The 12321-nt window shown below is 44.0% G+C and overlaps 1 protein-coding gene across 1 annotated transcript in view; it reads left to right on the plus strand.

The window, feature by feature from the left end:
• Positions 1–11346, plus strand: part of immp2l (inner mitochondrial membrane peptidase subunit 2) — an 85860-nt gene extending 74514 nt beyond the window's left edge. Inside the window, exons 4-6 of the mRNA XM_080539401.1 lie at positions 2869–2934; positions 6407–6509; positions 10479–11346. Coding sequence (XP_080395527.1) covers positions 2869–2934; positions 6407–6509; positions 10479–10625 — 316 coding nt within the window. The 3' untranslated portion in view covers positions 10626–11346. The remainder of the gene's footprint in view (positions 1–2868; positions 2935–6406; positions 6510–10478) is intronic.
• Positions 11347–12321: the final 975 nt, after the last annotated feature.

Raw genomic sequence — 12321 nt, forward strand, 5'->3', positions numbered from 1 at the left:
GTGTCTGTGTGTGTGTCTGTGTGTGTGTGTGTGTGTGTGTGTGTTGTATGAGAGAGAGAGTGGAGAGAGAGATAGAGACTATACTGGCTGTGTGTGTCTCTGGTAGAGATGCTCAGTGCAGAGCAGAGCCTTCTATCCCTCCTTCCTCCAACACAGTGATCACTCAGCTGATCAGCCTTCACTCTGCTGCCTGCTCACTCTGCTGCCTGCTCCACTGTCGTTAATAACCACACACACACACACACACACACACACACTCACACACACACACACACACACACACACACACACACACAGGCACAGGCACACACACACACACACACACACACACACACACACACACACAGGCACAGGCACACTCACACACACACACACACACACACACACACACACACACACACACACACAGGCACACAGGCCCAGCCTCCCCAGAGACAGGCCAATCACTGTTCAGCTCCCGGGCTCTTTTCTTGGAGCTGCCGATGTGTCTGATTGGCTGAGCAGGCTGTCAATCAGTCATGATCTCCATAGGGGGGAGGGTGGGGGGTAGGGTGAGAGATATGAGGGAGGAGGAGGAGGAAGAGGGAGAGCAAATGTGTGTACGTGTGGGAGAGAGTGGGAGGAAGGGCGTGACAGAGTGTGTGTGTGGGGGGTGGAGGTGGGGGTGAGGAGGGGGGGTGTGTGTGTTAAAGAGAGCGAGAGAGATGGAGGGAGAGGGATGGCAGGAGAGAAAAACGGGAGGGATGGAGAATGGATGTGGCTCCTAATTAAGACTGGCAGTTCTGTTTGATTCTCCCGGGGTTTGAAGGCAACGTTTAACAAACGGTGTTTCTGGGGGACATTATTCAACGCATTGTGTAGAATACGGCTAGACTAAAGAAGCCAAGGAATGATTATTTGAGTTAGTGGCCTCGGTCTCGGGATAGACTACCCTGTAGGCCAAGACTTACAGTGCCCTGCGTAAGTAATGGAATGATAAGTAATGGGGAAGTGAAGCAAAGAGATTGTCAGCTTTTATTTGAGGGTATGTGTGTACATATTGGTTACACCGTTTAGATATGTCAACACTTCTTATACATCCCCCTATTCCAGGGCGACTTGACAGGAGTTTTTTTGGTAGATCAGGTGTGTTCTGTCACATAATTTGTGCAGGCATAAGAGAGCTGTGAATACGTAGTACTGATGCTAGGCTTTGTGTTAGCCTTTGGAGCCTGCTGAGGACCAAAGAGGTTATTAGGCTGAAACAATCGGCTGGAAAACATAGAAATCTGAAATTTAGCCGAAACCGTAGGTTTGTGAAAATCAACAGCTTGGAACATCTTTAGAAAGAAAGAAATCACTGGTGACCTCAGTAATCACAACCAGGCTGGTAGGTCAAGGAGGATGTGGCTGGCCGAAGACCACCACGATTAAGACAAAACTAACAAACGACTGTCCCACAGATCAAGAACGTTCTCCAGAAGGTAGACTCTGTCACCAGCCCAACTACTGAGGCTTCGCTGCAAGATGCAAATCAATAATTATTCTCCAAAAAGATTTGAAAAAGTACCTAAAAAGCCTGCAGAGGTCTGAAAAATATGATTATGTACCAGAGTGATTGCAAGTGGAAAGTTCTGTCCAAGATTTACAGCATACCACCTCATCTTTGAAACATAGTGGAGGGCTTGGGGATGTTTAACTGCCATTAGAACTGGTTAACTTGTCTTAAGTGATGACGTACGTAACTGCCGACAGCAGCAGCAGCAGAATGGATTCTGAAGTGTTCCGAAACCGCACTGCTCGTGTGCAAGCAAATGCCTCCAACTAGAGAGTTTTTCCAGTGCCAAAAAGTGTTTGGCTGGCCAAGTCACTCTTCAGTCATTTCGAAATGATTAAACCAATATGTACACAAATACCATCAAATAAAAGCTGACAAATATACTTTAATCTCATAGCAATTGTTTGATTTCAAATTCCAACCGTTTGAGGATAGAGCCAAAAGAAAAAATGCTTCACTGTCCCATTATTTACACAGGGCACTGTAAAATGGTAAATGGTTGATGCTAAATATGCTAACTGTTCTCTTTGACTGTTTAAGATATACATTCCAAACCAAATTTAAAATGTAAAAGGTGACTCAACGTAATTCAGATGAATATAGCACAGAATTATTGATCATATAGACTTAAACATAATGCACAAGCATAGAACATATACATCTGCTGTATTGTTGGTCTTCAAAAGGTATCGGTATCAAATTAATCTCGTCCTCTGTGTCCTGACTTCACAGAAATGGACTTGTGAAAGAGGTCATTGCAGTGGGATTTATGGCTGTCGAATTAATTAACTGAAAGTTGCAGTTATAAACCGTTTACTGCGAACGTAAAGAGAATGAGCTCTCTCTCTGCTCCATGGGCTGTGGAGTCTGCTGCAGAGCTGTGTGTGTTCCCCTGTGGTGTCTGAGGTACACCTGCTGAGAAGCAGACAGAAAGAGAGGCGAGGAGGCGATATGAGGGGAGGACGAGTGGAATTCTCATTCATAACCCCCTCGATACTCACTGCAGTCTCCTTCTCCCTGCTGACAAGGAGCACCGCCGATTCTTAATCAGTTTTTTTTGGTCTCTCGTCTTTTTTATTCAGTGGAACCCTGCGTATGTGTAGGCGGTTAGGAGCAGTATGACCAAGTGTTGTAGAGTAACAGAGAGGTAGAGAGGAGATGGAGAGGGAGAGAGAGAGAGAGAGAGAGAGAGAGAGAGAGAGAGAGAGAGATAGAGAGAGAGAGAGATATGCATCGACTGTCTGAATAAGAGCTGCTTTTAGAGGGCAGATATCTTAAGTGTTTTACATGTTTATTGTTATAAGCTCATATATCTTTATTGTTGATTTCAGATCGCCCAAGAACCCCCAACAGAAGATCATCAAGCGGGTCATTGCCTTGGAGGGAGACTTCATCAAGTACGTACAGTACAGTTACTGTAGGAGTGCTTTCCTAATGGCTTCACACAACTCATAGGACTGCTGCTACAAGACAACTAACTGTTTACAGTACAAAGTTCAGCTCTTAGCATGTAGCCATAATTTAGTGATGCCCATCAGCTACAATAAAACCACAATCCATAATATTGCTTTCATGAATAAGGTCAGTGTTTAATATATGAATTTGTCAACTATTAGCTTTTTTCCCCACATGTTTTGGGGGGTATTACACCTCTGCAAAACAACCACCGTGGGACATCTTTTTTCTTTTTTGTAATACTTATTTTTTTCACATTTCCGACAACGCTACGACAGGACACACAATAAGACAAACTACTCAAACATTACAAAACAACATCCTTGGTCACGTCTTGGAGCAGTGAGAAGCATACAACAGTAGTCCAGTAATGACGATGGTAATTGGGGTCACATCATGGAACAGTGAGTGAAATACAGTCGACCATTAATGATATATCGACAGATCCATGGGACATCTTTGAGCAATTCTAATGGATAGGCTTATGTGCGTAATTATTACTGCTACCCGCTACCCTTCCTGACTCAGAGCGAAAGGTATTATCCGTGCTACGATGTGACGCTGCAGACCTTTGATTGGTCAATGGAAATCGTCACAATAACGTCATCCCAGGTTCATATTCGAGTTCACCGCTAACCACCATTTTTAAATACCACAACAGGCTTGTACAACAGTACCTAGCGAATGACTTGTCAAATCTAGTTAAATTACTTACTTACTTACTAAATCTCAACATGGAAAACAAAAGTTCAGCGAGTTGGACAGTCAGCGAGGTCCAGGCCCTCATCTCTATTTGGTCGGAAGACCTGGTACATGCACAGCATATTCCTGTATTAATCGGAATATGCTCAATATTCCGATTGGGCAAGAGTCATGTAAACACGTACCGAACCCGATTAAAGCCATATTCCGATTGGAGAATATTCAGATTAAGACTAAGATTAAGACCCCATATGCCTGTTTGAATCGGAATATTGTGACATGTAAGATCTCAGCGTAATATATGATAAATCTATTATTATAAAACAACATGCTGTGTATATTAATGTGATTCTAATCAGAAAGAGCAATTTATTCTCACAGTATAAAAGAGCCGTTCATTCTCACAGCAATCATATTGCATTTGTCCTCCTTTCATTCGCAAGATAAACAGCAGCCAACTGACGTCTAAAGCTTTTCATTATCCCCACGCCCACCCCGACCTCAACTGCCCACTTCACCAGGTGTAGCGTGTGAAATGTGATAATAATACTGTCTCTAAAACGCCATTTATAGCCACCTAGCCCAGCTATTCCTGACACCTGCCATACCAAAATGACCCGCATTTAATTTAAATCGAGAGTCTGACTTGAGTGACTCAACGGTTGCTACAGTATTATCCCATGGTGACTAACCTATCAATTGGAGTCTATCCAAGGCAGGTCTGTGTCAGACTGTAGCATAGGTGTTGGTTGGTTTATACGAGTCATCATCATCATCACAAAGACCATGTCCTCTCTCAGTGGCCTCCCTCAAGGTGATGTGGGAGTCACACTCAGCGAGGTCTGCGCTGATGGGTGTGAGGAGTTGATACCATCCGGATGGTTATGAGACTAAGACGAAGGAATTGGCCCCCGATGACTATTATCTCTCATCTTTTTTTTTTCTTCTTTTTTTTTCTGAGTGGGGCAGTCCCACTCATATTTTTCTTTTTAATGACAGATACAGTATAGATTATGACAGGAAGGATGGGTGAGAGAGAGAAGGGATGACATGCAGGATATGTCCGCGGCTGGAATCGAACCGGGAGCCCTGCGGTACATGGTCAGCGCTTAATCCACTACGCCACCTAAGCGCCCCATTTATCTCTCATCTTGATCAAAGGCCAGACCGCTTGAACATTTTTCGATTTACAGGGCTCAGGCTTGGTTATTAGCCTACCTGTTAATGACTGACTTCCACCAAAGTCATAGGGATGATGGGAGTAGGTGACCTGAAAAGTTACTGTGAACACATTCATTCCATCCAGTGAGTGAGTCGATCTAATCTAACGTATCGTATCATGGGGTTTGCATTGTGTTGTGATATGTGTACCACATAATGTCATGACATATATTCTTATACCCAGCCAGCATACTGCTTGTCTTACGTGCTCTTATCTACTGTAGCTAGCTAAAGTGTTAGTAAGTGTTGTTAAAGTTCATGCTAAGACGTTGCATTCGCTCCTTTCGAAACCAGTGAACGCATCCAATCTCAGCCGTAGCCCGAACAGCCCCGATAGCCCGAGCGGGCGCTAATTGAAAGGATCCCTGAGAGAATCAGACAGGCGGGCCACGTCTCATAACACATTGTCCCCCGTGTAATTCATCCTGGCAACTATTTGTGATGGCCGCCAACTGAACAAATTACAGGTCGCTATGCCGGGGAGGAGATTAATAATTAACACAGGTTTGATGGCTTCACTGGCGGGAGGAGCTGGGCAGCGGTGGGCTGTGTGTGTTTGCCTGTTGGCCAGCCTGCCATAAATCACAGCTATGGTTTTTAATCTCGCCACGCACACAGGAGACTGTCTGCTGCTGCTGCTGCTGCTGCCACAGGAAGAGGAGCCCCCTCTCAGCCAATTACCGCTCTCCACTCGGAGGGAGAGCGGAGGCTGCTCCCGGAGGTATAGATAGAGGGCTATTTCAGAGATTCATCTCCAAACAAAGACGGCTACGGGACATTAATCACGGGTCGCAATCTAGACCCCCGCCCGCCGCCGCCGCCGCCACCCCCATGTAAAAAAAGGAAAAAAAAGTCGAAGAAGTGTTACTCTACTGTATTGCGGGTATTGTTGCTCTGCTGAAAAGCTTATCCGCTGAGTGCACTCGCTGAGGGAAATGGGGAGTTTAAGAAGTGTGTGTCGAGTGTGTCTTCAGAATCAGAGAGGAGTATTTATGCAGTTACAGTATGACCTAGCGCTGTGTGCCAGGCTGTACGACACAGGAGACTCCGTTTGACCTGACCTGTCAGATCCATCCAGGAGCTGTCCCCCAACAGGGGAGCACAGTGCAGTGTGAGCCTGGCGCCTGTCTCCCCTTCACCATCCTCTATGCCCCATACACCATTAAACTCCCTTCAACCTCCCACTGCAACATTTAGCAGCTTCCATAAAACCCATACTGATAAAAAAAAGGGATATTGCCTAGTTAGAGTAGAGTAGTGGGGATTACTCACCGAATCCGTTGCATTGCGATATTTCTGGCTTGAGCCTAGCGAGTGCGTCATTGATTTTCAACAACGTTGACATTTATGAAACATTTTCTGAATAAAAGTCAGGAACATTTTGATCGGTTGCCGACTTGTTCCCCCTTTCACCAGCTGCCGTCACTTGTGTCCCTAATGTTTTCCTCTAAATCCTCTCTTCCTCTGTCGCCCTCTCTTCCTCCTCTCTAGGACACTTGGCTATAAGAACCGCTACGTGAGGGTGCCTGATGGACACTTCTGGATCGAGGGAGACCATCACGGACACAGTCTGGACAGCAACAGCTTTGGACCGGTAAGATCTCTGTTTGCGGCCTTTTTCCTCTGCACGGTGGGAATAGCACAGCCCAGTGAAACACACAGCTTATGTCTTGTGTCCAGCTGCCTGTTAAGAACCCCAACAATAGGCCCCGAGGAGGTCTTAATAAGTGCCTGTGTGAAAATAATTGAATGGTATGCATTGGCGAACAAACCTGGATTGTATTTACTGTCGGTGGGCTTATTAAAACAAAGTTCCCTCAGAGGAAACTGGAGGCTGTTTCCTCCACACACTAACACACCTACCTTCTATTAGTCTCTGACAGGCCTCACTGGGCACACCCTGCAGCGGTGGCTGTGTGGAAGCCTTAGTGTTCTCTCTCTCTCTCTGGGTTTTCATATACAGTATATACCAAATGAGCCCAGATAAGAGTCTTGACTTGAGTTTTGAGTCAACTTTTCAGCGTATGGGTAGAGATACAGGCTTTTTATGTGTGTGTGTGGGGGGGTGGGGTGGGGGGGTTGGTTAATGATACCCAGGTTTAGTGAGGCTTTCCACTGGAAAAATCGACAAGCCTGACCGTGTCTTACATGTATGTTTATATGGTCACATCTTATGGAGTACATACAACATGAATACTCTGCGTACATATTAAGGTAGGGGTTCCCAAACGTTTTTTTTTTTTCTTCCTCTTCAGAAGAAATAAAAGTGTCTGAGTCTTATTTATGAAATCACTGAGGTTAGTTAGATTCTCTCAGGGGATGCCACGTTTGGGAACTGCTCTATTATGGCCAACTACCGTCTGAATTAGATATGCATTGATCCTTCTGACATTACATGTTTGTTTGTTTTATTTCGGACCAAGCTCCGGACCTGGGGTGATAGGGCCTTTTCAGCCGCACCCCCGTCCCTCTGGAACGGCCTCCCCAACCACATCACACAGGCCAACACCCTGCCAACATTTAAACAGGCCCTCAAAACCCACCTCTTCAAGCTCGCCTTCACCAGTTAACCCTCTCCCCCTCCCCTTCCCACGTGTCCCCAGCACTACCTTAATTAGGCCCCTATACTTTCTTTTATTTATTTGTTGTGTTTTTCTATTATTAATACTCAATCTTTTCAGTTTTGTAAAGTGTCTTTGAGTGTCTAGAAAAGCGCTATACAAATCTAATGTATTATTATTATTATTATTATTATTATTATTATTATTATTATTATGATGGCCAACTACCGTCTAAATCAGAAATGCATTGATCGTTCTGACATGGCATGTTTGTTTGTTTGTTTTATTTCCAAAAGGAATGCATCTGACAGTGTGGATGTACTTCCAGATGCCAGTCCCAAATGCAGAGACTTGAGATTATTACCGTCCTCATTTTGACTCTTGTATTCTCTCTCTCTGCACTATTCATGTTTTTCTGGCAGTATCAGAATGTATGAAATATTCAACAGAAAAAAACGAGTTTTTGGTATGTGTGACTGCACACATAATGGTCTAGATGGAGTACAGGATCCTAATACACTAAGATGCATTTGAAAGGGAAAGCTTTGTAAACTTCTCTGACCCACGAATTCTAGAATTCTAAACATATTTCTAACATTATTGAGTGCAGAATTTGCATTTCTCTCCTGACAAAAGAGTGTTAATCTACACTCTAGTAGTTATTATTGCTAAAGAATTTCTGGGTAATGGTGAAGCGAAGGTTAGTAACTACATTTTTCGGTGGAAAACAACCAAAGTGGAAGAAATGGTCCAATTTGGTGTTGTGTTGACTTCAATTGAATGGGTCTACTGGGACAGGAAACCTTGTTTTCTTCCCCAAATGTATGTATGCTCCTCGCTAGGAGGTGAATTAACATGCCTCTCAGTACCTGTTCTGCCTCTCCCACTCGCTCGCTCTCTCTCTCTCTTTCCCTCTCTGTTATTTTTTTACTGGTCTTATAACCCAATAAGCTCTTAGTGCTCCCATAGGAGGGTAGGGGCAGAATGAAGTGCTGTGTGAGATGTAGCCACCGAGTGAGCTGTCAGGTCAGATATCACCTAACAAATGTCACAGTCATGCTTTTCGACTAAAATCAGACGGTGTATTTATTGTAGCTTTAAATGTGTTGAATTCCTCAAACTACGTGCAATGGTTGTGTCTATCGGTATGGGAGAGCAAACAACATAAAATAAATGTTGTTTATCACATCGTGACGCTTTCATGTCTTACTCCTACTCAAATCATTCCCTGACATGCAAATCTAGAAGTCGACATTTTAAGAACTTTGAGCCAGATTTGTGAGCATTTCCATAAAACTGAAACTAAAAAAAGCAAGCACATTTTGTTGTCCTTCAAGACATCCTGATGTCAAGTCAATATATCACGCAGCGCTTACGATCCAACCACAGGACAAGGAATGAGAAATGCATCTGTATTACGCCCTTAGTAGCTCCTTTCCACACTCACAAGCTCTTCTGAGGCAGAAGTGTTGGGTGTTGGTATTCTACAGTCATCTGTCAGCGGCCCTGGTGTCTGCGCATCCTTGGCAGCCATTCCTCTTGTGTGAGTGGAACAGTTACTTTAGCCTTCCAGGCCATCCCTGCTCACTTTAGCAGCCTTGGCATTTGAAGATGTTATTGTGAATACAGTTCCGCGGCCTGTTGTTTGTGCTATCTTGCTGTAGTGCAGTGGTTCATTGTTATGGCGTGTGCTGTGCATTTTGCCCTCATAGTTTGTAGTTTATAGGGCAAACTTCAGCTCAGTGGCCTTGCGGTTAGAGTGTCCGCCCTGAGATTGGGAGGTCGTGAGTTCGATCCCCGGCTGAGTCGATACCAAAGACTATAGAAATGGTACCCGATGCCTCCCTGCTTGGCACTCAGGATTAAGGGATGGATTGGGGGGTAAGACCCTGCGACATACCAGCGTCATATCCAGGGGTTGTACTTCAAGCCGCCTCACGCTATGGAAACAGGCCCCCTATGGGCCATTAGGCTCGAGAACCTTACTTACTTACTTACTTACTTACTTACTTACTTACTTACTTACATGGAAAACCTCCTCCCAATGGTGAGTGCGTGCGTGTGTCCACACACGCAGAGCTCCTCAGTGGAGCATTGATGGTAGCTGGAAGGGAAATCTCTGATCCCCAGACCAGGGTTCAATCTAAAGTCCCTACTCTCACATGCTGCAGGGGAGATGGTTTATGAGCAATATACTGTATTATATACTGTATTAAGGGAGGGAAGATATCTCATGGTTTCCCATAACAGCTGTATACAGGAATATGACTTAATTGAAATAATTTCTACTGCTAACCCTGGGAAAAAAAAAAGTTCTTCCTTTGAAGGAGTGGAGTGAAGAATATGAAGGTATTTATTTGTAGGCTATTTCATTATGCTGCAATCTTGAACTTCCCATGCAATTAATGGGCATTGTTTGGGTAGTTAAAAATGTCTTCAACATTAGCTGTCAAAAGTGAGGCCAATTTTGTGCTGAAACCATCCCCCCGGGCAGTGCATTACCATGGGAGTTAAAACAGCAAGGCCTCCTTCTCTGTGTCTTCAACAAGCCCTGGGGCACGAGCCGAATCCAACTTTTTTCAAAAGGTTACCTTCAAGAATAGCGGCAATAATTATTCTGCTTTTTTCTCATTTGTAAATATAGGCACTGCGTCCTGTATGATAACAGGCATTATGAATAGCTGTTGACATTTGCCAGTGTGTTTTGTAAACCTTATGCAAACTGCTTAATTGACAGACAAGAATTGTGCAGGAGGAAAACGTTAACAAACAGCATATTTAGCTCTTGGTCCAACATGGCCTATGTGCAATTATCCCTATGTGGATTTAGCAAATTGAACAACAACAAGCATGAACAGAATTGAATATCATCTCTTTCCTGGCAGAAATAACTTTACATCAGAGGCCTCGGAATGCTACTAACCCCTTATCAACCCCGGTTAGGTTCTGGATATCGTTAAGCATTAAGTGTCTTTTTCCCCTGACCCCTTTTCCCTTTGAAGGTGTCTCTGGGGTTGGTCCACGGCCGGGCCTCCCACATCATCTGGCCGCCCAATCGGTGGCAGAGGATGGCAGCGTCCCTCCCGCCAGACCGGAGGCCCCTCCTTCACGGCAACACGGAGTCCATGGAGGATGAGGAGGACGACTGAGGAAGGGCTGTCCACGGGCATGTACCTGTACATACAGTACCCACACCACACACGCTGTGATAGACCCCCCCCCCCCCCGAAGCTGCCCTTCTGTGTCCCAATATGTCTATGGATCAGAAGCATCTCAGCGGCTCAGTGACTGTCAATATGATGAACACCAAGATATTGTGATTTGGAATCAGAATTTCTCAATAGGTGGAGGGTCATGTTATGAGAGTTTTTTTTCTTCATGTTTTCAGAGAGACATTGCTGTTCGAACAGCCTTGAAGGAGCCTGTACCGCATAGAGACTTGATACATGTCCTACATAGTGGATAGTGTACATAGCCTTTATTTATGTCGTTGTTTGGTACCTGTACTATAGCAATGACAATAAAGACCATTCATTCATTCATACATGTTGAAATTCTGTACATTCTAAGTGCAATTCAAGATGTAGTTGTAAGATGGATCGTTGTTCTGCTAAATTCCTGACAAAAGACTAGAATGTGTTAAATGCCTCGTGTGTGTGTGTGTGTGTGTGTGTGTGTGTGTGTGTGTGTGTGTGTGTGTGTGTGTGTGAGTGTGTGTGTGTGTGTGTGTGTGTGTTTGCCTCTTTTAATATTGTACTGTTATCATTATAATCATCTTTAATATCCTAAAATGTTTCTATGCAGTAGTTATTTAGTTTTTAGGATCATCTTGAGTGGGAGAACTGCCCTCTTAAAATAAACATTTATTTTGGAGCCCATATTTATATAAAAGTAATGGGTGAACATTTGTAGTACATTTAGCAAATGTAGCTGAGTTGGTTGTTGACTGTGAAATAGTAGCAGCTGTGTGACTCTGTGATGAGACCTCCCAACAGAGGAGAGGCTCAGCGCTGCTGTCTGTGTCACCACCCACTCACGGAAGCAAACACCTACATTGCTGGGCTAAAATATGCATCATTAATTCACAGAGAATCATCCCCTCATGTTTAGGAATGTGATTCTGTATGATTTTTTCCATTCCCAAGACCCTAATTTGTGAGCAAACAGCACCACCTGATTCTAATTTTAATGCACCAAAACATCTCAACTATTAGCATTAGCTACCAGACCCTGGTACTTTCTCTCCCTGTTGCTGCTTGTCGCTAAGGACTTTAAATGCATCTTTAAACGTTTCACTTGTATCCCTGTTTGCAAAGAATTGGAAAAAAGCTGCCCTCTTTATGAACATATTTTCTGTTACCTTGCCAACAACAAACAAGGCATACTGCAGCTGCTAGGTTACTCTGGTTCTCTTGGCACATGCCCTTATTTAGACAAACAATTGCTTACAGACAACGCAATGACGGTAAAGAATCTTTTGAAAAACATAACAAAACCCTGCAATGTTACAGAGAACCATCTGCTGTCACCTGACGGACAGAGGGATGCTTCTGTCTTGTTTTTTATTCCGAATTTATGGGGTATTAAGGATCTATGAAATACATTAAATCACTCAGAGGGAGATTTTATGCATGAAGCAATTTAAGAATTCCCACCGAACGGTAAATCTGAAGATAATAAGGAACATAATTCAACCATATGTCAATATGACATTTATTTTCCTCAAGGACAGCTCCCTCTGCTTATTAGGCTGTTATTGCTGATGTTGGTCTGTCTCTCTTTACTATTCCTTAGTTCCCTGAGGGAGGCATTAGAATGCAGGAAAAAGCTCTACCTTTAACATCC

The sequence above is a fragment of the Nansenia antarctica genome, assembly GCF_963989245.1.
Source record: "Nansenia antarctica genome assembly, chromosome: 9".
NCBI classification, from domain to species: domain Eukaryota; kingdom Metazoa; phylum Chordata; class Actinopteri; order Argentiniformes; family Microstomatidae; genus Nansenia; species Nansenia antarctica.